This window comes from Cenococcum geophilum, assembly GCF_001692895.1.
Source record: "Cenococcum geophilum 1.58 unplaced genomic scaffold K441scaffold_120, whole genome shotgun sequence".
In the NCBI taxonomy this organism is placed as follows: domain Eukaryota; kingdom Fungi; phylum Ascomycota; class Dothideomycetes; order Gloniales; family Gloniaceae; genus Cenococcum; species Cenococcum geophilum.
The window spans coordinates 85,299-111,938 of record NW_027137678.1 but is presented as its reverse complement, the minus strand read 5'-3'; the positions used below and the strand labels follow the sequence as shown (position 1 = coordinate 111,938).

Sequence of the window (26,640 nt, the reverse complement as noted above, 5' to 3'; positions counted from 1 at the left end):
ATAGTAAGAATTAGCTATAGGTTAATACGCGCCGCTATTATATAAGCACCCTAAAGCACCCTATTAAACTTATATAGTGGGCCATAGACAAAGGCTTTAATAGAAAACCCCTTAGTATCTTATTAGAAGTTAGATATAGATAATATATATAACTATTTTAAAGCTTTTCTACCCGCTTAAAGCCGTTTATAAAGCTAGTTTAGTAAATACCATATCTACTCCTACTGTTAGGTGTAAGCTTGCGCTTTGAGGATGAAGGTCATGATGAAGCTAGGCTGCAAGAGAGCTAGTCTGTGTTCGACTCTCGGCAATCATGACGCTGATGATGGGAGTATTTGTCGATTCTTTGAAGCATGACATTTCGTATAGGCAGGATGAAGTTCAAAGTGGCATGCACGGTCGGTGACGAAGAATCTCACAACACAGCCGCAACGCCACATAAGAATTCTATCTTACCCCCAAAAAGTCTCATGACATTACAAACCGACAAGAGAGGAAAGCAGAACGCGTGACTGAAAGCTCTATAAGCCTAGGAGGTGTCACGCAGTGTACACCATTCAGTCTTACATCTGCCGCGCATAGATTATTTTAGGCATAAAGATCGACGGGAGGGATTTTGGATTCCGGCTGGCAAGGATTGGCAGGGCTGGGGCTGAGAACTCAGACCCACTGCGTACGTCGACAGCTTCAGCTTTTCATCACTGCATACGAATACACATCACTCAGCCTCCTCTCCACATCTTCTCCCGTATATACAAACACTCTGCCGCATCCTTCTCCATCTTCGCCGCAGTTTGCAATCAAACACACGCCCGACCTTCGCTTCTCCTATCTCTAAAACCGTCGCTACGACCCGCCTCAGTCGCTCGTTGCAGCAAGCCACAGCTCTTAGCCTCAAGACGAACCTCAGCTAATCTCACGAACGCACGAAGCACCAGCAGTTGCGACGACACCCACGCCGCAGCTGCCCAAAATGGCCGCAAACGAGTACTACTCATCCTCCTTCCCATCGCGACGCGAAGACGCACCACTGCCCCCCGTGCCGTCAAGCTCGCCCGGCCCTCGCCCTGCAAACAGCACACCCAGCGTGAACGTCTCACCTGCCACCTCGCCCTTTGACGATCACGCTTACCCGGAGTATCCAGCCGCCAGCAAGCCAACGCAGCAGAACTTCGGCGACACGGGTTATTACGGCGCTTCGGGGCAGACTCAAAATCAGCGTAACTCGGACCCGTTTATTGATCAGAATGCTATCCCGTTGCAGTCGCAATCGTCGTATAACCCGAAAATGGAGGGCAGTCCAACGAGGTATAACGCTGACCCTGAAGGGAGGTATCCACTGAATGGAGGCGGTACGATGGGACAGAAGAGAAAGAAGAAAGGGTGGTTTTCCGGAGGAGTAACATGGGTTTGCTACATTTTGACCACAGTACAAGTTGCTGTGTTCATTGGAGAGTTGATTAGAAATGGTATTGTTCCTCCCCAAGCCAACTACATATGTCAGTCTGGGGCTGCACACTAACATTTTCCTAGCTGTCCTGACAAAATCTCCCATTGAAATCCACCCCTCCTTCAACATCATGATAGGACCCTCACCTTTCGTTCTCATAAATATGGGCGCACGTTATCCTCCTTGCATGCACAACGTCCACAATGTCACCGACTTCCAACTGGCTCTCCCATGGCCCTGTCCTAATGCCACAAGCACCGACGGCTACACCTGCAGCCTCTCCCAGCTATGCGGTTTCGGCGGCGTGCCGTACCAAGCGCCCGGTACGCCTCTCAGCGACACCAGCCACCAACCCGACCAGTGGTTCCGTTTCATCGTCCCCATTTTCCTACACGCTGGTATTATTCATATCGGATTCAACATGCTGCTGCAAATGACGCTGGGCCGAGACATGGAAAAGGAGATCGGCAGCTTACGCTTCACGCTCGTCTACTTCTGCAGTGGTATTTTCGGTTTCGTGCTCGGAGGCAACTACGCCGCACCAGGTATCGCATCAACAGGTGCATCTGGGTGTCTCTTCGGCATTCTCGCGCTCTATCTCCTGGATCTGTGCTATAACTGGTCTACGAGGCGAAGCCCAGTGAAAGATCTGCTCTTCATCCTCCTAGATATCGCTATTGCATTCGTGCTAGGTTTGCTTCCAGGTCTGGACAACTTCTCCCACATCGGTGGATTCTTGATGGGCCTGGTGCTGGGAATCTGCATCATGCGCTCGCCGCCCTTCCTGCGCGAGCGCATTGGCCTCGATGAGCCACCCTACTCCGCCGTTGGGGCAATGCCACTGAACGAGGGTGACGATGGAGGCGTAAAGAAGTTCGTCAGGCGGCCGGTTGGGTTTTTCAAGGGCCGGAAGCCTCTTTGGTGGGCGTGGTGGCTTTTCCGCGCCGGGTGCTTGGTTGCTGTCTTAGTCGGGTTTATCCTTCTTTTGAAGAATTTCTATGTTTGGCGGAACGAGTGCAGTTGGTGTCATCATCTCTCTTGCTTGGTAAGTCTCCGCTCTCGAACAACGGCTTAAGATGTTAGAAAGGCATAGCAAACTAACGTGAATCCATAGCCCATTCGCAATTGGTGCGACATCGGCGCTATTCGCCCCGAAATCATTACTACCAACACGACAAGCAAGCGCGACTTATTCGGCCTCGATGGCCTTGCTTCACTGCCACTAGGCATGTTTTGATATTCGAAGCTACATTATTTCACTGTTGAAAAGATTTCGGCGTGTTTACACGGCGTTCGTTCGACTATAAGATCATCCACCAATCCTTCTCGTTGTTTTTGTTAGGCATCTAACGATTGTACGCAAGAACGTAAGGCGAAGTTAGGTACGAATTTTTGATACCATACTGCTCTTTGGCGTTTTTTTTTTCCTATGTGCATCCTGGAGGCTTGTTATACGCTTGGCTAATTTGGGCAAAAGGCTCATTTGGACATATCAAGCAGTGTAGGAGCGGCATTCATGAAAGGAACAAGAACCTTGAATCAGAGATGAGCTCCGTAGGAGAAGAATGAAGCAAGATAATAATACTAAATGTCACTGCATGATTTTTTTTTAAAATACGGCAAAGTAAAGAATTATGAGGTTGAGAAGTCTATCTTCCATGCCCCTACAGGGTCATACTGAGGTGAAGTTTCTCTTTATCTGAAAAGAAATGGGGCTTCATTGCCCATAATTTGGATGTTTTAAGGCACGAAAAATATGTAAGGAACAGAGTTAAACCCAAATTCCAGAGCCACCCGCATCGTCCGCTCGTCCGATTGTCTCGCCGTCCAGCCTCACATGAAGCCCTGCAGCAACCCGAAGTCTATTCCCATATTCAAATACTTTTATACCGTCCTGGAGTCATTCCTTACTCCGTCAACCTCACTAAAATCACCTACTCGTCTGTAACACCATAGCTGACATCAACTCGAATATGGTATGGATGCTTTTAGGCACCCCGAAGCGGATCAAGCCGCCCACCTCCGGGCCTCGGGCTCCTCGCCTGGCTCCTTCCAGTCTGGCGGTTTGGTGCTTTCGTACTGGTTGTAGCCAACAATATGATTGTCGTTTTTGACATCGACTTCCGGACGTATGATGTGTCTAGCACCCAAGAAGCCCCCGGAAAATTCATCGATAGCTTGTCCGTACTTGTTACTCTTTGAGATATGGCAGCGGCTGAGGGGAGCTTCGCAGTGTGCAACCAGAGCAGTGCTTGACTTGAACAGCTTAAGGCAAGATGGGCAGCGTACATCAGACATGCGGTGTCGCCTCATAATGTGGTCTTCGAGGTCAACGGGGGTTGCAAATTTGTCCCTATCATCACAGCATCAGTATGAAATGATCAACTGGAAAGAGGATTCACTTACACACAGTGCGGAAACGAGCACATGTACATCTCGATGATTGGATTGAAGAACCGCTCCGGCTTGTAGTCTCTACTGGTTGGGTCCCAAAATCGGCTGCGGAAGAGATTCACACCATGCTCAAGCTCGTATGCCTGATCACGCTTCCGAAGCTCCTGAGCCCACTCGAAACTGACAGGAGTTGGCTTAGCACCAGGGAAGAGCACTTCACTTGTGGAAGTCGAAGCACCAGGATGACCCCATGCGGTGGTTGTAGAAGCTTTCTGGGTCGTGTCGCTTTCTTCGCTGGTGATAGATCCCGTGAAGCCTAGCTTGCTGCGGGCACTCGGTGGCATGGATCCATTCGTGCTCCCTCTGGGTTTACTCCAGTCTACAATGCCTGCTAGAATGCTTGAACCAAGAGAGATACCTCCTATACGTGATGACAAAGTATCAATATCCTGTTCGACTTTGTTCTCGTGTCGTTTCTTAAGAGCAAGCCAACTTTCCTCAAGTCGTGGCGGGTTAGTTGCGTCAGGATGCTTCTCAGGTTCTAGCGGCGCTATATCCAAGAGAACACCGTCTTGCTCATTGGCATCTTGCTCGAGCAGCCCTCCTCCAAGAGATACGCCGCCCCCAATATCGTCATCTCGAGCAGCGTCCAGGAACCCTGCATTGCTTGTTATGTTTCTCAGTAGCTCTGGATCTTTGAGAAGCTTGTTGACGATGTTCTTATGCTGCAAATGCCCGGCGAATTGTTGCGCGCTGATCTTCTGACAGTGCCCATTCTCAAGATGGTCCATAAGTGTAGCAGCGCGTGGGAATGTATCGCCACATCCAATGCATGGGAGATTTTGGTCGACTGGGTGAGCCTAGAATCTATTAGAGACTTGTCAGGTTTGTGGGTGTGTTTGTGGCTGCGTCCTTAACATGCTACGTGAACACCGAACCAAATAATGCGGAAAGTGCTTCGGTTGTAACGCTGACCTGGTTTATGCAGAGGCTTTCCAAACAGTTACTGGGCTCAAAACAGATGGCATAATAACTCGATGAGGATTTACGGATAGCCAGAGGAGAGTATACTATAACTAGATCCTTACCGATGCCACATGACGCCTCATACCACTAACTGACTTGAATTCCTCTCCACAAGACTTGCAGATAGGTTCCTTCTCGTGTCTTTTGTCAGTTGCTTTATGCAAAGTCAGGGCATCCCAACTATCGAAGTCTTCTTCGCATTTGGGGCAAAAATCGTGAGATGGGGCGTGTTTCTTGTGACTCTTAAGCAAATTTAGTTTGTCAAAGGCAGCGTAGCAACCTCTGAAGGTGCATTTGAACTCCTTGATTGGTTCAACTTCAGCTGCCATTTCGATTCACCAGCGGGATGGTTTCGATTGCTGGCCGATAACTGAAGTCAACAACGAAGCAAAGTGCTCAATTTGGACAGGAGATTGAACAATCCAAATATGTTCCCGGCGTTGGCGTGAGTGTTCAAACTAACGAAGAGATGCCTTGCTCAATGAATATTTATTAAGATGCGCCTTCGTCACTTGCAAATCATTAAGAGAAAATATGATGTTGAGATCAGCTTGTTGATAGTAGTCAAGAGTTGATAGCCTGCGTCTTTACCAGTTGGCTTGACGATCGAGGAGATATGGATGAAGGAAGTAGTTGAGAGCAAGAAGTTGAGATTTTTTTTCTCGGAGAGAGCTAGAGTGAAGTCGAAGAAATAACGGAATGGGAACGCGCCAAGGACCCGGTAAAGACAAGCCTGGTGTTGGTTGAGTCACCAAAATAGTCTCCTCGTTTCTAAGGACTGTTTATGGGTATTTCTAAGGACTTTACAAAGAATTTAGCAAAAATGCTTGCGCGTTAACTAATAATCTTAAATAAACTTTAAATAAATAGAATATATAGCTTCCAGTACTTTTTAGCCTTTATATATATAGCGTAAGTGGCTTAAAATATAATTTTACTTTTATTTCTATTACTCAAAGTAGATAAAACTTAATATACCTAAGCCTACGGTCTCTACTCTTCCGTGTTACCCCGTACGTAAATACAGAGACTAGACTGTATAGATATGCTTGTGAGAGAATAGGCGTCAGAACGGACGCTAGAACGGACGCCGGAAGTTAAGAAGAGGCTGTATGAGCTTTAAGGGAGATAACTTACTTATTCTAAACTATATAAAAGAAACGCCGTTAGATTAACAACAAGATTCTCTATATTTATGTAGTAGAAAGTTTTTTTAATTACCTAAGCCATTATGGAGTTGAAGGCTTATCAGTATTAAGGTGGATTCTGTTTATAGGAGGTGGATGTTGAAATAAACGAATAAATCAAGGTGAATTTTGTATTAACCCTAAGCTTGGATGGTTCGAAGGATTATAACTCTAACGTTCGTACAAGAGGAGATAAATACCATCGCTTCCTGTATATCCTACATCCATTGAAAAAAAGACTGTCCAAATCGAACCACAGAACAGCTATTAGCTAGGGCATCATAAATTTGACGAAGGGCTCATAAACTGCCCGAAATATCTTCTCATCTAAGTTCCACACAAAGAAATACTAAGTAGCTTCCGCCAGAATGCCTGCTCGGGTTTGGTAGACTTGATTACTATCTCCTCCAGCCTGACATGCCGACATACATCAATCTCCGCCCGCACGTATTTCTGTGCAACACCACCCGGGAATAAATCTGATCTCTCGTGTACGGGAGATTTTGTACGCTCCTCACGGCTGATTCTTTCACTGTACGGGCCTCGTCAAATGTGAAAGAGCTCGGGGTATTTGGCATGGGATCGGAAAGATATGACGCGACATAAGTACGCTCTAGACATGTGGGCGTAGTGATTCCTTCAGGCTCGCGCTGCCCGTATGCAGGCGGGAGAGGGGCATACGGTGCCGTGTTTCTCCTGCGGATCGTGATCATGCGGGGCGCTTCTTGAGATGGCCTGTAGGTCTTGGAGTTGTGCTGGCCCATATTCGTCTGAATTCTATATTTTAAGTGTGAGCTTGTCACTAGTCGTAAAAAAGTGGCAGAATATACTCTTGTTTGGTGCGAAAAGAGGCTGAACGGATATAACTTTGGAGGGGGTTCTTTTGGCGCATTCGGCCTCCTGGGAGAGGTTATTATGTTAGTTCTAGATCGAATAAATCCTATGATGAAACAAGTACCTTTAGAACCTGTTCCTTGAATAAGATAGAGCGAAGTTTAATTGAGCATTTCCGCCTTAACTGCTCGGTGGGAGAAAGACTAAAACGAAGTATTCTAAGATGATTCAAACCATTAGGAAAATGTATCCGTCCGTGTGACCACTCCAGCTCACTTCGAATCCGAAGTGAGATGCATTCACCAATATCGGCAACTGCACGACCCATCACCCGGTCCCGCAAACCTCGCTAAATCAATGATATTCTTATATACAATGTTCGGCATCAATTGTTTTTCAGTCAAGTGGCAGACGGTAGAATCTGGTCATCGAGGACTAGCACCGTGTGGGCCGTATCCTGAGGGGAAATTTTTTCCCCATAGATGTGGTGGTCGATTCGCAGGTTCTTGATTTCTATTTCTTTTTTAGTTTTTAGTTTTTGGTGGATCCCCTTGGTGAGTCACATCACCGTGTTCTGGTAATAATGATGAATGAGGTTGTACGCGGCTCTCTCGGTAAACAACGGCATTCCCTTGGCGAACTCCATAGACAGCTATCATTTTGGTCCTTTAAAAAATGAGACTAAACGCTGTATTCTTCTCTCAATTCCCGGTACCTGTTTCTTGGATTACTATTGAAAAGGGGATAATGGGAAATGTCCGTGAACATGGGAAAGACCGGGTTGGGACTAAAGGGCAACTGCAAAAAACTCATGATAGTTGTACGGAGAGGATGCCTATGCTGTTAATAAGTACTAAAAGGGTAGCGAATTGGCAGGGGCGTGAAGGATCTTTGAATACATATAATTGCGGGATCAGTTGCGGGGGAAGGAGATACGGGAGTTTCCTAAATTAAAAAAAATGGTGCGAGTCCACCGTAGATTTACTAGTGATATACCATATGACCTCACAATTCTATTAAACCAGCTAGGGCTGTAGAAAATACTACGGAAAGCTGGTACATACATTACGCATAGCCCACCATATGATCCAACTGTACCTAAAAGCGAGAGTATGGTAACCTAGAAGATTGTCAACTTTGAAGAATGATCACAATGCGAATTATCTTACCATTTCCCCCTAAGAGTAATGACAGCCCAATCTCCCTTCTCGTCCGTCTCTTTCTCCACCTTGGTCGAAAAACTGATAGCGCTCATAATGCCATCACCAAATTTCTCATTCAACACGGCCTTGTATGCGTATCCATAGTTCTGCACAATCTCGAACAGGCGGTAGATCAATGGCTCTCTGGGTGGCATATCTAGAGTCCGGCCCCGGTCTGGGCAACCGGAAAGTAGGTATTCTAGCTCGTCCGAGGGAATTCCGAGGATCTCCGAGAGATTCGTGATATCTTCGGTGGAAGCTTGGGCCTGGCCGTAGAAGAGCGCCGCAACTGCAACTTCATCACGGCCGAGCTTCTTCGCAATGGCCTCAAAAGTCAGGTTCTTCTGCTTCTTGGCCTCGAAGAGTGTTGGGGACGAAGAAGGAAGGCGGGGGATGAGGGACGCCTGCCAATGTCAGCATGTTTGATTGAAGTCTAATTTTCTAGCCTAACATCTTCTGAAACTCACATCCAAGGTGGTAATGGGCTTGCTTGCCATTTTGGAAGTTTGAAACGCGCGAGATTGCCGAAGAGCTATATATGACACAGGTGGACGGGCAATGGCCAAGGCAGGAAGCACAATGGCACGGGTAGTAAGCCTTGTGGAAAGTGCGAAGGGAGTGTGTGAGGCATTGCAGTACAAGGAGGCGTCCTGATATATATTGGTGGATCAATGGAACAATTGAATGGAGGGGAAGTATGCTGCAGGGGAGGGTCCGAATGAAATCCGAATTCTCTCGTGGTAACTGTCATGCGGCAGGGATCGACGTCACTGTCGGCTTGTCTGGAACTATGCTGACGCCGGCTTTGATAATCTCTAGCATCTCGAACAATTCCATAACTTTGCGTCTTTCTCCGCGGCATAAATAGGAAAGGCCTCTTCTTGAGATGGAATATAGTGCGCGTGTTGATGACTGCAGCCAACACCCAGGTGCTTGTGACGCGCGGGGTCTTGGCCAAGACTTTGCCCACCTCCCTTCGAAGAACGAAAAGATTTACCGCACGACGCCGTCTTGAGCTTAGATAGGCCTAATCAGATGGAAGCCGTAGCTTACTTCTAACAATGGCGTATCACCGTAACGACGACGACCTAGCATACGGCGAATATCATGGTGGGGATGAACAAGAGGAAGGTGAGCGGGGCATAATTGGAGATGTGACCAAACGAATTTTTGGTAGAAAGCCACAGCCTGGCCAGTCGGTGAGTAGCTAATCTATTCTAGTCTGACGATGAAGCTCATTATACTAATATAGTGCTTCTAGAATATTACACAAACCTACCAACCTCACCTCGCTGGCCAGCAACAACAACAACCCTCCCAGAACCCTCCGTCTTCATCCGGCGGCATGTCGTTCATATTCGACAAATTGCAGGATGCTGTCCACGCGGTTGGCGCAGAAGTTAAGACAAGAATTTCAGCCCCAGGAGATATTCATAGTCATACCCATTATAGCGGAGTGTGCACCGCAGGCACCCACGACGAACATGCGGAGCATCGATATTTGAGCTTTGCCCCGCAGCGGCAGGGTAACGACATAAAGTGGTATGTAGATGCATGTGGGTATATGTGGGCCGTGTCGGTTGCCCTCGAGAGAGCAAGGGAGTCTATTTGGATACTTGACTGTACGTATCTCCTTCAGGGGGGCGGATTCTAGCAGGTGTGAATGCAGCTAAGGATTGTAGGGTGGCTATCACCAGAGCTATACCTTCGCAGGCCACCCGCTAAACACGAACAGTACCGAGTCGACAACATACTGAGGGCTGCGGCCCAGAGAGGTGTCAAAGTCAACATCATCGTATACAAGGAGGTGAGAAAACCGGTATCACAATATAACAAATCTTTGCTGACGTCTCGCAGGTAACCCAAGCTCTCACCCGTAAGTTTCTAAATCCAACATTACCCGAATATCTTCATTCCCTCCTTCCCGAGTCAACGGATCCTTTTACCAAAAGTCTCACTCGTGTGGGATTAAATGTTATATTTAAATCTCTTGAAGAAGTCGAGAAGACGGACCCGCTGATTGCCCCGCCCATAACAGTCTCATCGGCCCACACCAAATCCGCCCTGGAAGCCCTCCATCCAAACATCTCCGTGTTTCGACATCCAGACCACTTGCCCGATCGCCAATCCCTGCAATCGTCATTTATGACTTCACTGCAAAACATGACTCTCTCCGCTTCGGCTCTCTCACAACTTCCTGTTGACGGCTTAAAGGCCATTTATGGAATGAATGAAGACGCTGTTCTTTACTGGGCACACCATGAGAAGCTTTGCCTTGTTGACGGCCACGTAGCATTCATGGGAGGTCTGGATCTTTGCTATGGCCGCTGGGATACCAATCAACATGCAATCGCAGACGCTCATCCCGGAGATCTGGATCGAATTGTCTTTCCCGGTCAGGACTATAACAATGCGAGAATCATGGACTTCCAAGATGTTGTACACTGGCAAAATAATAAACTGGACCGAACTAAAAACTCCCGCATGGGATGGTCAGATGTATCTCTTTGCTTGACGGGACCAGCAGCCCACGACCTACGTACTCATTTCGTACAAAGATGGAACTTCATTTATGACGAAAAGTACAATGTGCGCAATGACGTGAGGTACTCTAGACTGGCCGTAAATGGAGCCCCAACTACTGGAGCTTATCCGCCACAACCTTCAGGACAATATTCTGGTGGAGCACCACCGGGGCAGTATTACCCACCTCAGCCACAGCAATCTAGAGGCTTGGATGAAGGGGAAGAAGGTGAGCGAGGCTTTGGTGATGATGGTGGAGGTGGAGGTGAGCGGGGCTTTTTCGGCAGTCGTGGTGGTGGACTTCAGCAGAAGATTCTTGAGCGGGTTGGAGAAGGTATGCGAAAAATAGAGCAACGTTACGGCCAACAAGGCGGATACCCTGGTGAACAGGGTGGGCGGTCTTATGGTCCTCAGAGTGGTGTCGCTTGTCAAATCACTAGGAGCTGTGCGAAGTGGAGTCATGGTGTGGCAATTGAGGTATGCAATCGCCAATCTGAATTCTTCTAGTAATGGCTTTGCTAATCCAAGCAGCACTCAATCGCGAACGCGTATATCGAGGTAATCAAAAACAGCCAGCACTTCGTCTACATCGAGAACCAGTTCTTCATCTCGGCCACTTGCGACGAGCAGAAACCGATTAAAAATAAGATCGCAGGTGCTATTGTAGAACGTATCATTCGTGCGGCTAGAAACGGTGAAAAGTACAAGATGATTGTTCTGATGCCTGCTATCCCCGCGTTTGCTGGTGATCTCAAGAGCGATGATGCTCTCAGCACTCGAGCAATCATGGAATTCCAATACAATTCTATCAACCGTGGAGGCCATAGTATTTACGAAACTATTGCCCGGGCTGGCTTTAACCCTATGGATTACATACGATTCTACAATCTCCGCAACTACGACCGCATCAATGCGAGCGGAGCAATGGCCGCAGCAGAGCAGCAGAGTGGAGTGCCATATGAAGAGGCTCGAAAAGAACATGACGTAGCATACGGCGGCTTATACCAAAGTGAGACTAAAGAGGAGTNCCAGCCATACCGTCCACCGCCTCCGTCGGCACTGGGTCAGGATCCTAGCACTGGACATGGACATGCTCCTGTCTATGAAATGGAATCAGGATATGGCCAAACCCCCGGGCAAAGTAAGCCAGACGCCTACCAGCAATATCAACAAGGCGCTGCAAAAATTGGAAGCCTCCACGGTCTTGGCAGCGGTCGCTGGGACACGGTTAGCGAATGTTATATGCTCGGCGGAGAAGATATCCGCAATGTTCCTTGGGAGGGTGGCGCAATGGATGAAATTGATGCTTTTGTAAGCGAGGAGCTCTACATCCATACCAAGGTAAGCTCATAATACCCTCAGCCAATTCATCGATACTAACCTCTACAAGCTCCTCATCGCCGACGACCGCGTGGTCATTTGCGGCTCCGCAAACTTGAACGATCGTTCACAACTCGGCGACCACGACTCCGAAATCGCCATCATTATTGAAGACCCCACACCTGTCGAGTCGACCATGGATGGGAGACCCTGGCGCGCCTCGAAATTTGCCGCCAGTCTCCGCCGTCAGATCTTCCGCAAACACCTAGGTCTTCTCAGGCCTCAAATTATGGACCAACCCGACGCGAATTTTGAGCCCATTGGCGTGCCGAACGTCTACGACTGGGGCTCCCCAGAAGACCAGCAGGTTGCCGACCCTGTCTCCGATGCTTTCCACGCCTTCTGGAACACACGCGCGCGCACCAACACGGATGCGTTCGTGAAAGTCTTCCATCCTGTGCCGTACGATGAGGTGAGGACATGGAAGCAGTACGACGACTACTACGAGCGCTTCTTCAAAGAGGACACGAAGGATAAAGAGCATAAGAAGCCCTCGCAGTACAAGTGGGGCCACGTAGTCGCGGAGGACTTCTCGCCTGGCGATCAGGGCTTGCGCGAAGTTAAGGAGGTTTTGAGCACTATCAAGGGCACACTGGTTGAGATGCCTTTGCTGTTCCTTAAGGATGAGGACATTGCGAAGGAGGGACTAGAATTGAATGTGTTCACGGAGGAGGTTTATACTTAAAGAGGGGTTGTTATGATGAGACGCGATGAGTCACGACTATTATCCCAGACAGCATGCCCTTAGAGAGGGTAGTTTATGATGGCCTTGATGAATTGATAATATTCCGTAGGACTTACAAATCTTCTACGTGCTGATACTTGGCTTGACCAAACTGCGAGAAGGCTGGCTGTTGAGTAACAAACAGGTCGTAGTATGAAGCTGAGAATCGATTCTTCGCATGGTAGATAGGATTCATATAGGAGCATTTTAATATCAAGATTCCTACCCTCGATGTTAGTCTAACTTGACAATTAGTGAGGAACAACATTGAGGCTGACTTGATCTAAACAATTACATAAGACGCCCCTTTCGGGTTAGCCGCTTTGAGCACGCACCAAGGTGGAGACTTCAATCGTTAACCTTTGTAGCGATGACACGACACTCATACAGAAGATGACCATCTGGGTACATCATATGCGCCTTGTTGTTATAACATTCTGCTTTCTTTTGAGCATCTCTATCGTTTCAGCGAGTCGATTAGAAGATCTTTAAACTTTTGACACGACGTATGCGCTAACATGCAGTATCGTTCCTATTGTTATCCACTTAACTTTAATCATCTTCTTCCCATCATCCAAATCCCGGTCCCCTAAAATGCCTCGCATGATCTGCCGAATTCGTCACCGCGCCGGTGAACCCCTCGGCCTAGCAATATATCCCGCAGCAACTTTGATGACACTCCCCCGCGAAGTCCGAGAAATGATCTACGAACCTCTTCTTATAGACTCCTCCCCCATCACAGTCTACTCTGAACCGCCATATGCACCAGATGATGACGAAAAAGCACGAATTCATTCCCGGTCTTCGAAATTTCCCCATCTCGCCCTTAGTCTCTTCCGCGTGAACAGAATAATAGCCATAGAATCAGCATCCCTCTTTTATCACCACAATACCTTCAAATTCGGCGGCCGGCACCAACCTACACTTTCTTACATAAATGTTCACCCTAAAAACACCGACTACTGGGACGCTCTCTACTCCTTCCTTTACTGCATTGGCCCCCGAAACCGCGCCCGTCTCCGCTACATCGAGGCCGATATCTCGCGTCCCCTGCCCGTTACAAAAGACACCGATGGCACGGTATCCTCACTTGTAACTGACTCCTGGATGCGTAAAGTGCATGCGAGAGACCAGCACAAGCGCATCTATCCACCCGTACATGATGGGCCGTACTCCAGTCTGGTATTCGATGACGTGTCTCCGGCCATCGACGCCGTGTTCCGGATTCTAGGGCATCATGGATTTAAGCTTCAATTGGGTCTGATTATGGAATTTGGCATCTGGCCTCGGTTGTACAGCGAAGAGTATTTGTCTGGGTGGAGCGAAGAAGTACCCGACCATGTTGAGGCGATGCGGAAACGGTTTACTCGGCTCCCGAATAGGGAGGGAGAGAGGGTGGAGGTGCTTTGGAAAGGGGGGGGTAATAAGAGCAGATTTATATGGAGTAGTGCGAGGCTGGTGAAGGACGGCTGGGAAATAGTAGGTGTGCAGGATATCTTTGGACCACCTACGGAATTGGATAGTAGAATAAATTGGAGAACATCGGTCAGTTTTACGCTGAGAAGGAAGGGAATTTCTAGCCTATAGTGCAGGGGAACAGCACTGTAGTTAGGGGGTGATGAGGGCTGAAAAGAGCGGAGATAATAATAGGACCGCTTCTGTTAGGAAGATTAGATACTGGTAAGTTTCCGAAGAAGATTAATATAGTACTCTACCTTAGCAAGGCAGCGGGATTATACTAGCAGTTGGTTGGTCCGCGATGCAACTGAACGACCGTTTTGGGCATGGTGTTGTGGCAGTGATGCACTGCCGCATCTATTAGCCATAGTCCTCTCTTGCTTAAAGTTTCAGTGTTTTGTAGCGCAAGAATCTAACCAAAGCTCTTAAGTAGTTTGCCAGCGCTAGCAGGGAGGGCGGCCGACCCGCTCCGGCCACACCCTTGTTAACAGAGATGAATTCCTCGGTAACAGTGACAATATATGGAAAGCGTCGAAATACCTCGATCCGCAAGCTACATCCGCGTTCGCTAGAATACCGCCGATCAAGAAGGCTGGAGGACAGGGAGAGGTCGTCACGGAGAACCACAATATTGCAAGAGAACTACTCCAGGCATTCTTTCCGGTCCCGCCGCCGTGCGAACAAGAGGAGGAAGCTACGACTAGCTACAACCAATTACCGTGAGCCTATCGCTAAATACGAGGTCAAGGTAGCTGTGTTTAGGGCTAGCCCAGACAAGGCTCCTGGAAGGGATGGCCTACCAGCCAGGGTGTAGCAAGAGCTGTGGCCCGTACTGAGCGGTGAGATTACCACCCTCTTTACCAAATCTCTTAAGACAGGAAAAGTATTATAGGAATGGAAGGTAGCAAAGATTATGCCGCTGCAGAAGCCAAAGCGGGGGGACTATACGGTAGCAAACAATTATAGGCCGATCTCTCTCCTCCTAACGCTAGGAAAAGCACTTAAATCGCTAGTAGTAGAGAGGATAGTATACCTGGTGGAAGAACATAGCCTACTACCTAAGTTATACTTTGGAGCTAGAAAGCAATAGTTAACAATATATACGCTATTGTATCTCTATAAGGACGTATTTAGAGCGTAGAGAGGAAAAAAGATGCTGTCTCTAGTATTATTTAATATTAAAGGCGCGTATAATAATATGGCTATAGAGCCAGAAATTAGAAGATTATAGTAGCGTTAGATACCTTAGACGATTATATAATAGGTATAGGACTTTTATATAAACTATTAAGCCTATATCCTAGTTAACGGATACATATTAGAGGTATAGGCGCTCCCGTAGGCGGGTCTTCCGTAGGGATTAGCACTAGCCCTAATACTTTTTCTATTCTTTAACGCGGATCTTATATAAAGCGCACTAAGAAATGGTAGTTCCATAGCCTTTATTAACAACTACTTAGTATAGGTTATAGGCTCTACGGCAAAGGAAAACACGTAGATTATCTAGGGCGAGATTATACCGATGCTTAAGAAATAGGAGAGGACTAGTAGAGCTTAATTTAAAGTGAAGAAAACATTATTTATCTACCTTATTAGATATAAAGAAGTAGGCAGGAATACTACTACGCCGCTCCAATTTAAAGGAAAAGAAATCCCCCCAATACAGAAAGTTAAAATCCTTAGGGTAATTCTTAATAAGGAGCTATAGTTTAAGGTATACCTAGCGGATAAGGTAGGTAAAGCCACTAAGGTAGCGCTAGCGTTACGCAGATTAAAGGGACTGTAGCCTAAGAGCGTTAAGCAGCTAGCTAAGAGCTCAGTCCTACTAGTAGTAGACTATATATCGCTAATATAATACCTACTTATAATATAAGAGTTAATATAGCTTCTTTAGTAGGCGTAGAGGATTACGGTATAAGCTATTATTAGGGGGTTCCGTACTGTCGCTCTGCTAATAGCGAAGGTAAAGGCTAGATTGCTCCCTCTTAAGTAAAGGCTATATAATTAAGCTATCGCGTTCTAGGTATTAATCTATAAACTAGGTAAATTATATCCTTATTAGATAATTTAAAGATAGAGGCTCTATAAATAGTACTAATTGCCGCTTTAGAAGATAGTAGAGATATATAGGGATATCTAGGTAAATAGGGTGCTAGAGGTTAAACTATATATATACCTACTGTGGGTAGTTAAGCCTAATATAGTAATATATAAGGACGAAGAATATACTTAAGCTATTATTAAAGACTATAAGCTAGGGTAGGTTAATATATACGTTAATACATTAGTACATAATAGTAGGGCAGGAGTTAGTATATATGCTACGCCATCTAAAGCCACGCTTTTAAAAACGGTAGTAAGCTCTAATTAAGCTAACGCCTACCTTATAGAGCTTCTAGCAATTAGCAGGGCAGCTAACTAGCCGTAGGACCCTATATGCACGGCTGTTAACTAAGTAGGTTTTCCAATACCTATCTTTAGTATAAGAATATTCTCTAACTCGCAATTAGCGTTACTATTAGTATAGAGCTAGAGGGCTAGAGCCTGCCAGGAAATAGTTATAGAGATCTTAAAGAAGCTTTAGCTAAATAATGTCACGCTATACTAGATTTTAGGCCACTTAAGATTTATAGGAAACGAGAAGGCTAATAAGCTTACTAAAGTACCGACAAGACTAGAGAGCGAGGAGCTACTATAAAGAGACGGCCTTTTATAGTACCTTATAACGTAAGCGTTAAAAAGAGCTAAGATAATAATAGAACCGCTTTTAGTAGGAAAATCTAATACGGGTAAGTTTATAAGGAAGATTAATATAGTACTCTACCTTAGAAAGGCTATAGGATTATACTAACATCTAATTAGCTTTAAAGCTGCCATCCTTATATAGCTATAGATTAGCAAGTTATTTCTAAAGGAATATCTCTATAAAATTAATATATTAGAGACGGCGTTATATAACTATAGGCTTATAGAATTAGTATAGCACTTTCTCTTCTCTTATAGGAGGTAGGTATAGTAGAGAATTAAACTAAGAGAGTAGCATAGAGATTAATTTGGGGATTTATTATATGTATTAGGAGGCTACTTACGCAGATAAGAAGGAGGTAGGAATATTAACGGCCTAATTAAACGCTAGAAGCTAGACATTAGCGTAGTTAAAGCTATAATTAAATGTATAAAAGAGACCGGACGCTTATACTTAAGTATATAAAATATAGAAAGTATAGAAGCTAATATTAATAAGTAAAGACTCTTATAAATTTCTTTTTTAGTTATCTAACTAAATATACCACGAGCCTCCTCTATATATGCCTCTACTAGTATATCGCCAATTAAGAAGCGTATAACGCTGGAATAGTTCTACGGACACAAGGCGTCGATAAATACTTACTTAGGCTCGCCTTTAAACTCTAACTTTCTTTTAATAGTAATGTATTACTTTCCTTTATTTCCTTAGTTAAGTATAGTGTTAGGTAATAGATATATAATTTTTATAGTTGGCTTCTAAACGGGAGCATACATATTAATAGTAGGAAGTATTTAGTTAGTGCTCTGTAACGGCCTATACTATAGATAGTATATAGCTATAATAGAATATATATATATACATATATACGTTAACAGAGATAATACCCTTATATCCTATATGTAATGCAAACTGTAACGGATTAGAGGGGCGAAAAAACTTTTAAAAGAGGAGGATATTTATCTTGGATATTCTTTTAATCAAATCCTAGTCTTTTATTTAGCTAGTTTCTACTATAAGGCGGCCCCTACGGCCCACTAAACAAAGCCCTAAAGCCCTAATGGCTACTTTAACCCCTAAGCGCGTATTAGTAATACCACCTTTAAACCCGCCAGCGGCTCTACTAAAAGGATGTATAAAGAAACCAAGCGCGAAGGTGCTAGAGGCTTAATAGTTACTAAGGATATAAGCTTAATAATTAGCGTAATATAAATAGTAAATAACCGCACTATAAACTATATTATAAACTATACTATAAGCTACGCAGAATATACTACTGCTATTCTCTATAGCAACCTTGCCTAAATATAAAGGAAGGGGTATTAATTTTAATAAAGTTAGTTAACTTATTAAAAGCCTTAAAGAAACTATAGTACTATAAAGTAATATTATTATAAGCCAGAATAATATTATTAAGAGTATTAGAAATAACCTTATAGATATTAAATTGGAATAGTAAAGCTTTAAGAAGTAAAACGCCAAACTTTAAGAGGCTATTTAATCCCTATAAGCGTAACTAAATACGCCCTTAGCTCTAATATAATTATAGGTAATAGTAGCGGCTAGTAAAGGTATAGTAGGGTTAGGGGAGACCCTATTATAAATAATAAATACTAGGAACTCTAAGGAACCTAATTAATAGCTAGTAATAGATATTAGCTAAGTAGGTAAGAAGGTAATAAAGAAGGTAGCTACCACTAAAGTAGTAAAATACACTATTATATAAGGTATAAAGGAGATTAAGAGGCTTATAGGAGCTATACTTAAGGACTTCCACGTATAGTAAATAAGTAATAGCGCAAGCATTATTAAATTCTTAGTAAAAAAGGATATTAAGGCTATATTTAGGTAGATAACTACCTAGTAGCTTAAACCGTATATCCTTAGGGCGAAACTTATTAGACCTAAATAGTACGTAGTTAAAGTAAACTAGGTTAAAGTACATCTAGCAATAGATATTAATAGTAGAAAAGTAAGTAAGTAAGCTATAAAGCGCTTTAGGATAAAGAATAGTATAAAGGTATATATAATAAGATAGCTTAAATAACTAAGGCCACGCGGCTAGTATATATTAGTAATTAATAAAGTAGTAATAAAAAAGGATATAAAGAAGCTACTTATATCAAACAACGTATTATTTAGGGAAAGTGCGATTATTATATTACTATTTAAGAAGAGATATACCTCTATAGCACACTATAAATATAAAAGGTTTAAATATAGGGCTAAAAACTATATATAACCTAATACGTGCAAAATATATAGGCGGGAAGGCTATTTCCGGTATAAGACGGTTAACCTATACTGTATAAACTACTAGGGTCCTTACTAAGCCTTATATTATAAATACCTAGTATATAGGAAAGAGATAGATAGGATTTTTATATAATAGTACTATAAATAGAGAACTCTAGATCCTTTAGGTAAATATAAAAAAGTATAAAGAAGTATAGTATACACTATATAATAATAAAGCGCTAGCGGACTTCTACCTTATTTTAGGTTAGAAGCCTTACTGCTTTCTTTTAAATTAGGAAGTAGTACTAGCTAGCTTAAATCCCTAATAAATAAGGTTTATCCTAATAAATAGAAAGTAGCAGTTTTCCTTAGTTAGGTTATATATTTAGGCATTTAAAGAGCTAGCAGCTATATAGCTATAGGTAAATTTAGTAGGCATTATAGTAGTAGTAGCGCACGTTAGCTAAAGGAGACTTATAATTATATCGGTATATATTCTAAATAAATATTTAAGAAAAACTAAGGAAGAGAACCTAGAGGAGCTCTTTAGTAGGCTAAAGATAATTAATAGTCTAATTTAGGGTAAACTATTACGTAACCCATATACTAAGGTAGTAATTATAAGTAACTTTAATCGGCATAATCTACTATAGGAAGGAAGTTATATTAGTACTATATTAATATAGAAAGAAAGCGCGCTAATTATTAACTTTATAGCGGACTAGTTACTCTAAAGCCTACTTCTAGTAGGGGTATTTATATTTAAGAGCGACGCGGGGCGAATATTAATAATTAACCTTATACTTATAACCCTGGGCCTAGTAAGTAAACTAGTAAAGTACGCTATTTAGAAATATAAGTATAAATTAGACTATAAAGCCATCTATACTAGCTTTTAGGTTAACATAAATATATAAAAGAGTTAGAAAAGGCTGCTTATTAAAAATATAAACTAGTATAAGATTTAAGGGAGTATAGAGCAATAAAAAGAGATAAGATTTTTTATAAAAGATATAGATAAAATAGTTAACTATTTTAATAGGTAAATTAACAAAGCCCTTAAAGCATACTATTAGTAGGCTAAGCTATTATTATATATAAAAAGATGGTAGAATAAAGACCTTATAACGTTAAGGAAGTTATATATATACTAAAGAAATAAAAATAGTATAATATAGAGATAAGAAAGGGATAACCCTAAACTATATAATATTATAGTAAGAGCAAAGAAGCTTTTTTATTAGACTATTTAGTAATATAGAAAGCTCTATTAGAACGAATTCCTTAATAGTAGTAATAATATATAAAAAGCGTTAAAATACCTTAATCTATAAAATATATCCACGTTTACTAGAATACTACTAATTAAAAAGGCTAAAGGATAGGGAGAGGTTATTATAAAGAATTATAATATTACAAAAGATCTACTTTAGGTATTTTTTCTAGTCCTACCACTATATAAATAAAAGAAAGAGGATACGGCTAGATATAACTAATTACTATAAAAGCCTATTACTAAATATAAGGTTAAGGCAGCTATATTTAGGGTAAGCCTAAATAGGGCTTTTAAAAGGGATGGCCTACTAGCTAGAGTATAGCGAGAGCTATAGCCCGTACTAAGCGGTAAGATTACTACTCTCTTTATTAAATTACTTAAGACAGAGAAGGTACCCTAAAAATAGAAAGTAGTAAAGATTATATTACTATAGAAGCTAAAGTAGGGGGACTATACGGTAGTAAATAACTATAGGCTAATCTCTCTCCTTCTAACGCTAGAAAAAGCACTTAAATTACTAGTAGTAAAGAGAATAGTATACCTAGTAGAGGAATATAGCCTATTACTTAAGATATACTTTAGAGCTAGAAAGCAAAGGTTAATATAATATATACTATTATATCTTTATAAAAACGTATTTAGAGTATAAAAAGAAAAAAGAAGCTCTCCCTAGTATTATTTAATATTAAGGGTGTGTATAACAATATAGCTATAAAGCTAGAAATTAGGAGATTATAGCAGTGTTAAATACCTTAGATAATTATATAATAGGTATAGAACTTTTATATAAACTATTAGGCCTATATTCTAGTTAATAAATATATATTAAAGGTATAGGCGCTTCTATAGGCAGGTCTTCTATAGGGATTAGCACTAGCCTTAATACTCTTTTTATTCTTTAACGCGGACCTTATATTGTCGGGAATGAGGCAAGCGGTCGTCACGTGTCGCCGCGGCACTAGCGTGGCGAGGAGCCTTAAGCTCCTCGCCCTTCCTCATTCCAATCAAAAAAAGCTTTATCAACCAACATCACTGTAACCCTACTCGAGTAGTCGTTATTAGTGAGTCACCCTGTGTGACCAACATATATAAAGCGCACCTAGAAATAATAGCTCTATAGCCTTTATTAATAACTACTTAGTATAAATTATAGGCCCTATAGTAGAGGAAAATATATAGATTATTTAGGGCAAGATTATACTAATACTTAAAAAATAGGAAAGAACTAGTAGAGCTTGATTTAAAGTAAAGAAAACATTATTTATTTACCTTACTAAATATAAAGAAGTAGGTAGGGATACTACCACGCTACTCTAATTTAAAGGAAAAGAAATCCCCCTAATATAAGAAGTTAAAATCCTTAGGGTAATCCTTAATAAGAAGTTATAGTTTAAGGCATACCTAGTAAATAAGGTAAGTAAAGCTACTAAGGTAGTGCTAGCGTTGCGCAGATTAAAGGGACTATAGTTTAAAAGCGTTAAGTAGCTAGCTAAAAGCTTAGTCTTACTAGTAGTAAACTACGCGTTACTAATATAGTACCCGCTTACAATATAAAAGTTAATATAGTTTCTTTAATAGGCGCAAAGGATTATAGTATAAGCTATTATTAGGGGGTTCCGCACTATTACCCTATTAATAATAAAAGTAAAAGCTAGCCTACTCTTTTTTAAGTAAAGGCTATATAACCAGGCCATTATATTCTAGGTATTAGTCTATAAACTAGGCAAATTATATCCTTATTAGATAATTTAAAGATAGAGGCTCTATAAATAGTACTAATCGCCACTTTAAAGGATAGTAGAGATATATAAAGGCATTTAGATAAATAAGATACTAGAGGTTTAACTATATATATACCCGCTATAAATAGCTAAGCCTAATATAGTAATATATAAGGACAAAGAGTATACTTAAGCTATTATTAAAGACTATAAGCTAGGGCAGGTTAATATATACGTTAATATATTAGTGCGCAATAATAGGGCAAGAGTTAGCGTATATACTATACTATCTAAAGCAACACTTTTAAAAACGGTGGTAAGCTTTAATTAGGCTAACGCCTACCTTATAAAGCTTTTAGTAATTAGTAAGGTAGCTAGCTAGTCGTAAAACCCTATATATACGGCTATTAACTAAATAGGTTTTCTAATACCTACCTTTAGTATAAGAATATTCTCTAACTTATAATTAGCGTTATTATTAGTATAAAGTTAGAGAGCTAGAGCCTACTAGAAAATAGTTATAGAGATTTAAAAAAAGCTTTAGCTAAATAATATTACGTTATACTAGATTCTAGGCTATTTAGGATTTATAAGAAATAAAAAGGCTAATAAGCTTACTAAAGCAGTAATAAGACTAGAGAGTAAAGAGCTACTATAGAAAGACGGCCTTTTATAGTACCTTATAACGTAAGCCTTAAAAAAAGCTAAGATAATAATAGGACCGCTTTTAGCAGAAAGATCTAATATAGGTAAGTTTATAAAAAATATTAACGTAATACTTTACTTTAGAAAGGCTATAGGATTATACTAGTAGCTAATTAGCTTAAAAACTACTATTTTTATATAGCTATAGACCGGCAAGTTATTTCTAAAAGAATATCTCTATAAAATTAATATATTAGAGATGGCGTTATATAACTATAGGTTTATAGAATTAATATAGCACTTCCTCTTCTCTTATAGGAAGTAGGTATAGTAAAGGATTAAACTAAAAGAGTAGTATAGAGATTAATTTAAGGATCTATTATATATATTAGGAGGCTACTATTAGGATACTTTAATACGGTGCAATAGACGTAATATATGTACAGTGCAGTATATAGTTGGATTCTTAAGGTTCTATTTTATAGTATAGTGTTTAATAATATATACGCGTCTCGCGTAGTTTACGTGCTCTATATATATAATACGTGAAATAAATAACTACCAGCCGTGCTATCTCCTTTGTCTATTCCTGTATTCTAATACTAGCAACTCTTTAAATACTAGAAAACCAATAGAACCTCTTTCGCAATAGTAAAGATATTAAACTAAGAAGGGGATTAAGAAGAATTGTTGGGTAGTAGGTGGATATATCGTAAGGGCCGCCAAGGCGCTAGTGTTAAGTGAGCTAATAGCGATTTTCTATCCCAGGGATGGAAAATCCTAATTAGCTAGTTAGACTTAGGGTCCGTAGAATATAGCAGGTGGCGTGCCCTAGAACCGTTATAACGCTAAGCTAAATCTAAGTTTATTTATTTAACCTACTCCATAGTCTACAGTTCTAAGTAATTAGTATTAATTAACTTCTTAAGAGCCGTAAATACCTTACTCTTAGTTATCGAGTTAGTAGGATTGCTATTACTATTAATCTACTTAACTTCCGTAATCTCTTTGCGCTTATATAATTAATAAAGATATATAACGTCTATTATAAGACGTTTCTCTTATATAGTGCCTAGCTTAACAAAATATTTATAGAGTAATTTTAAGTTAGTGTAAAGTACGAGTAGAAGTTCGATCTGTAGGAGTTGTTTAACAGTTAACTTAATTGCGGCGCCGATATTAAATCCATAGGCTATTATATAGAGTTTTAAGGCTAGTATGCTTCTAATAACTCTTTTGCACTTAATTAATAACTAGTAAATAATATTAGCCTTATATAATGCGTCCTCTAATACTAGTATATATCCTATTTATAATAAGAGGTCTTTATTATTAGCGAGTAAGGCGTTAGTAAAAGCGAGTAGACGTAATATATTAATGTCTAGTTTAATAAATATAAGGCCTCTTATTGGGTTATTAATTTGCAATTATAGTTATTTATTAAGTGCTATAATATCTTCCTTTTTAGGGTTAATTACCTAGGCGGTAAAAGAGAGATTAAAGGAAGCTTCTAGTTAACATATAGAGGCAATATATATACCTCTTACACGTTACGCAACGTATTATTCCTTTATAGTTAGTGCATTATAGACTATACCTCTTAAGCTTATAGTTGTGGTTACTTTGCTAGGGTAGACCGTATTTAGGTTCTTACACTAGCGTTCCTAGGTTATTATAATATTACCTTTCTAAGAGAGTTAAATAATATATCTATTAAACTTAAGTGGCTATTTAACTATAAGTTGCTCGCGCTCTTTTATAAAAAAGTAAGCCTTTTTTAGCTACTATTGCTCCGCGTCTATAAAAGTAGTATTAGCTAAGAAGAAAGTATTGTTAGTTTAAAGGCCAATAATACTAAAGTAGTTAGGAGTGTTACTCCATAAGAGATAAGGGTCATACGTTAATAAGTTTATATTTAATTCCTTAATATAATAATTATAGTAGATTATAAACTAGTAATTGCCTGCTTCTAGGATACTATATAAAGGCTTAATTATCTTTAGGATCGAGTTCTTCCCAATACCTAGCAGGCTTCCTAGTTCGTAAGGTGGTCGGATATAAAAGTCTTAATTTAGCTTTATAAGAGACTAGACATACGCCTAGGAGATATCTTATAGGTATAACTATATACCGTTGCCTTATAGTATCGCTGCGATGTATAAAATAAGGCGTTGGCTAACTTATTAAATAGTAAGTAACTAGGTTAGTACAATACCTTTTTTAAAATCGTTATACGCTTAGACAACGAGTCTTAATTTCTTAAAGGCTTTATCAGTACTAGGGTTCTTAATCTTATCTATAAATTGTAAGTTAAAGATTCTGGTTCCTACGGGTATATCCTAAGGGTTAATTATCTTAAATACGCCCTTTTTAATTAGTTCTATAATTTCCTTTTAACGGGACGGTTTAAACTACTTATTATTACTATCCTCTTATAAGAATACAGTGATGTCGGCAGTATTAATATAAGGGGGATACTTGCGGGGTCTTCCTTTTCCTTAGTAGGGTAGTTATACTTCTTTAGTTTTAGTAAGGGACGGTTTCTGTATAGAGACGGTTTCTATAGTAGGTTAAATGCTATTAATTTAGATATTATTAACTTAGGTGCTATTAGCTTAAATGTCTTCGGCCTAAGTATATTTAGGGTCTATTAAGTATAGTTTAATAATAGTACTATGGAATTTTATAGGGCCGCTAGGTAGGCTAACAGTATATATTTCTTCTTTAATATTTAGTAGGTTATATAGTTCTACCCAATATCTAGGTTGTCCTATATTGCCTTCTCTTTAGACCAGTATTAAAGAGTTAAGGGGTAGATTATAAATTGTGGTAGTGTTAGGGCTATTGCGTATATTAAGTGCATCTGCAACCTAGCGTTCCGCTTATATTTTCTTTACTTCCTCTATAGCTTTCTTAAGTGTAATTACACGCTACGTTACTATAGGTAAAGGTATATCGGACTCTGTTATTTAGGGATACGCTCTAAATACTAACAGTATAGGTATTATACCGTCTAGTCCTACGGAGTTATTAATTGCTTTAAAGGCTATTTACAGTGCTATATCCTTATTAATTCCTAGTATCTTGGAGGTAATAATATAATATATACGTTGTAAAGGGCCGTAGTAACGCTTTACTATACTAATTAAGTTATAAGCTTTAACCGGTACGCCCTTTATAGTAGTGCCCATATTAACCGTATATTACTTAAACTCTCTACTAATGAAGTTCTTTTCTGCGTTATATATAATTATATCTAAGGGGCCTAGGTATATATTAATCTAGCACGTTTATAATATATCCTATATATACTTAGCGCTAATATTTTATAGCTATCTACCTATTTAAAATCGGGTTATAAGGTAAGGATATAGATAGGGAGTCCAATAATAGAACAATAGGTATATTATATAGACAGAGACGAATCCTTAGGGGAAAAGGAGAAGTCTATATGCGAGGTAGGAAGGGTTTTCCCTAGGCACGTACAGAGCACGTGCCTTATGGGCAAGTCACCCCTAGGTTGCCCTAGGGTCGCCTATACCTTACAGCTATATAACTATCTACTTAGGTTTTACCTAACAATGCCCCCCCCTTTAAAAAGGGTCGTCCCCAATCCTTTATATGCTTAAGCCTTAATAAAACCCCATAAAAAACCTTAGTAAGGAAAAAATTTAGAGGGGAAAGAGCGTCTTAATTTTGTGTATAAAGAGACAGGTAGTACATATGTGCGGCGCGAAGATATTAAGGAACTTTAACCGGCGGTTAAAGTTATCTAATTAGTTAGATTTGCCTTGCTGGGACTCCCCCACATTTAACCGAGCTAGTAGCAATTTTAT

General features: G+C 41.0%; 5 protein-coding genes across 5 annotated transcripts; 3 read left to right on the top strand and 2 right to left on the bottom strand.

Moving 5' to 3' along the window:
* The first annotated feature begins 494 nt into the window (after window positions 1–494).
* Window positions 495–3,095, top strand: K441DRAFT_672104 (rhomboid-domain-containing protein). The gene is made up of 3 exons (XM_067650520.1): window positions 495–1,469; window positions 1,534–2,495; window positions 2,565–3,095. The coding sequence occupies exons 1-3, from the start codon at window positions 974–976 to the stop codon at window positions 2,685–2,687; spliced, it is 1,581 nt and encodes a 526-aa protein (XP_067496101.1). The 5' UTR covers window positions 495–973; the 3' UTR covers window positions 2,688–3,095.
* K441DRAFT_709815 (uncharacterized protein) lies at window positions 2,979–5,199 on the bottom strand (the record flags this gene model as incomplete). The annotated part of the gene is made up of 4 exons (XM_067653874.1): window positions 2,979–3,803; window positions 3,857–4,160; window positions 4,263–4,704; window positions 4,933–5,199. The coding sequence occupies 4 exons, from the start codon at window positions 5,197–5,199 to the stop codon at window positions 3,458–3,460; spliced, it is 1,359 nt and encodes a 452-aa protein (XP_067496100.1). The 3' UTR covers window positions 2,979–3,457.
* A 2,760-nt stretch (window positions 5,200–7,959) lies between these two features.
* Window positions 7,960–8,718, bottom strand: K441DRAFT_672101 (cyanate hydratase). The gene is made up of 3 exons (XM_067650519.1): window positions 8,561–8,718; window positions 8,061–8,497; window positions 7,960–8,011 (listed from the first exon to the last, which is right to left on the bottom strand). The coding sequence occupies exons 1-3, from the start codon at window positions 8,588–8,590 to the stop codon at window positions 7,990–7,992; spliced, it is 489 nt and encodes a 162-aa protein (XP_067496099.1). The 5' UTR covers window positions 8,591–8,718; the 3' UTR covers window positions 7,960–7,989.
* A 436-nt stretch (window positions 8,719–9,154) lies between these two features.
* K441DRAFT_691617 (phospholipase D/nuclease) lies at window positions 9,155–12,681 on the top strand (the record flags this gene model as incomplete). Its single annotated transcript, XM_067652494.1, has 6 exons — window positions 9,155–9,292; window positions 9,355–9,715; window positions 9,776–9,900; window positions 9,951–11,093; window positions 11,148–11,957; window positions 12,007–12,681. The coding sequence occupies 6 exons, from the start codon at window positions 9,155–9,157 to the stop codon at window positions 12,679–12,681; spliced, it is 3,252 nt and encodes a 1,083-aa protein (XP_067496098.1).
* A 425-nt stretch (window positions 12,682–13,106) lies between these two features.
* K441DRAFT_672099 (uncharacterized protein) lies at window positions 13,107–14,504 on the top strand. The gene has a single exon (XM_067650518.1). It carries the CDS (start codon window positions 13,315–13,317, stop codon window positions 14,305–14,307), a length of 993 nt encoding a protein of 330 aa, XP_067496097.1. The 5' UTR covers window positions 13,107–13,314; the 3' UTR covers window positions 14,308–14,504.
* The last annotated feature ends 12,136 nt before the right edge of the window (window positions 14,505–26,640 follow it).

Bases quoted from the DNA above. Each gene is read 5' to 3' on its own strand.
- K441DRAFT_672104 (XM_067650520.1), top strand. From the start codon at position 974: ATGGCCGCAAACGAGTACTACTCATCCTCCTTCCCATCGCGACGCGAA. The intron at 1,470-1,533 runs GTATTGTTCCTC...ACATTTTCCTAG, and splicing joins TGGAGAGTTGATTAGAAATG to CTGTCCTGACAAAATCTCCC. The intron at 2,496-2,564 runs GTAAGTCTCCGC...GTGAATCCATAG, and splicing joins GTCATCATCTCTCTTGCTTG to CCCATTCGCAATTGGTGCGA.
- K441DRAFT_672101 (XM_067650519.1), bottom strand. From the start codon at position 8,590: ATGGCAAGCAAGCCCATTACCACCTTGGAT. The intron at 8,498-8,560 runs GTGAGTTTCAGA...TGACATTGGCAG, and splicing joins AGCCCATTACCACCTTGGAT to GCGTCCCTCATCCCCCGCCT. The intron at 8,012-8,060 runs GTAAGATAATTC...ACAATCTTCTAG, and splicing joins ATTACTCTTAGGGGGAAATG to GTTACCATACTCTCGCTTTT.
- K441DRAFT_672099 (XM_067650518.1), top strand. From the start codon at position 13,315: ATGCCTCGCATGATCTGCCGAATTCGTCACCGCGCCGGTGAACCCCTC.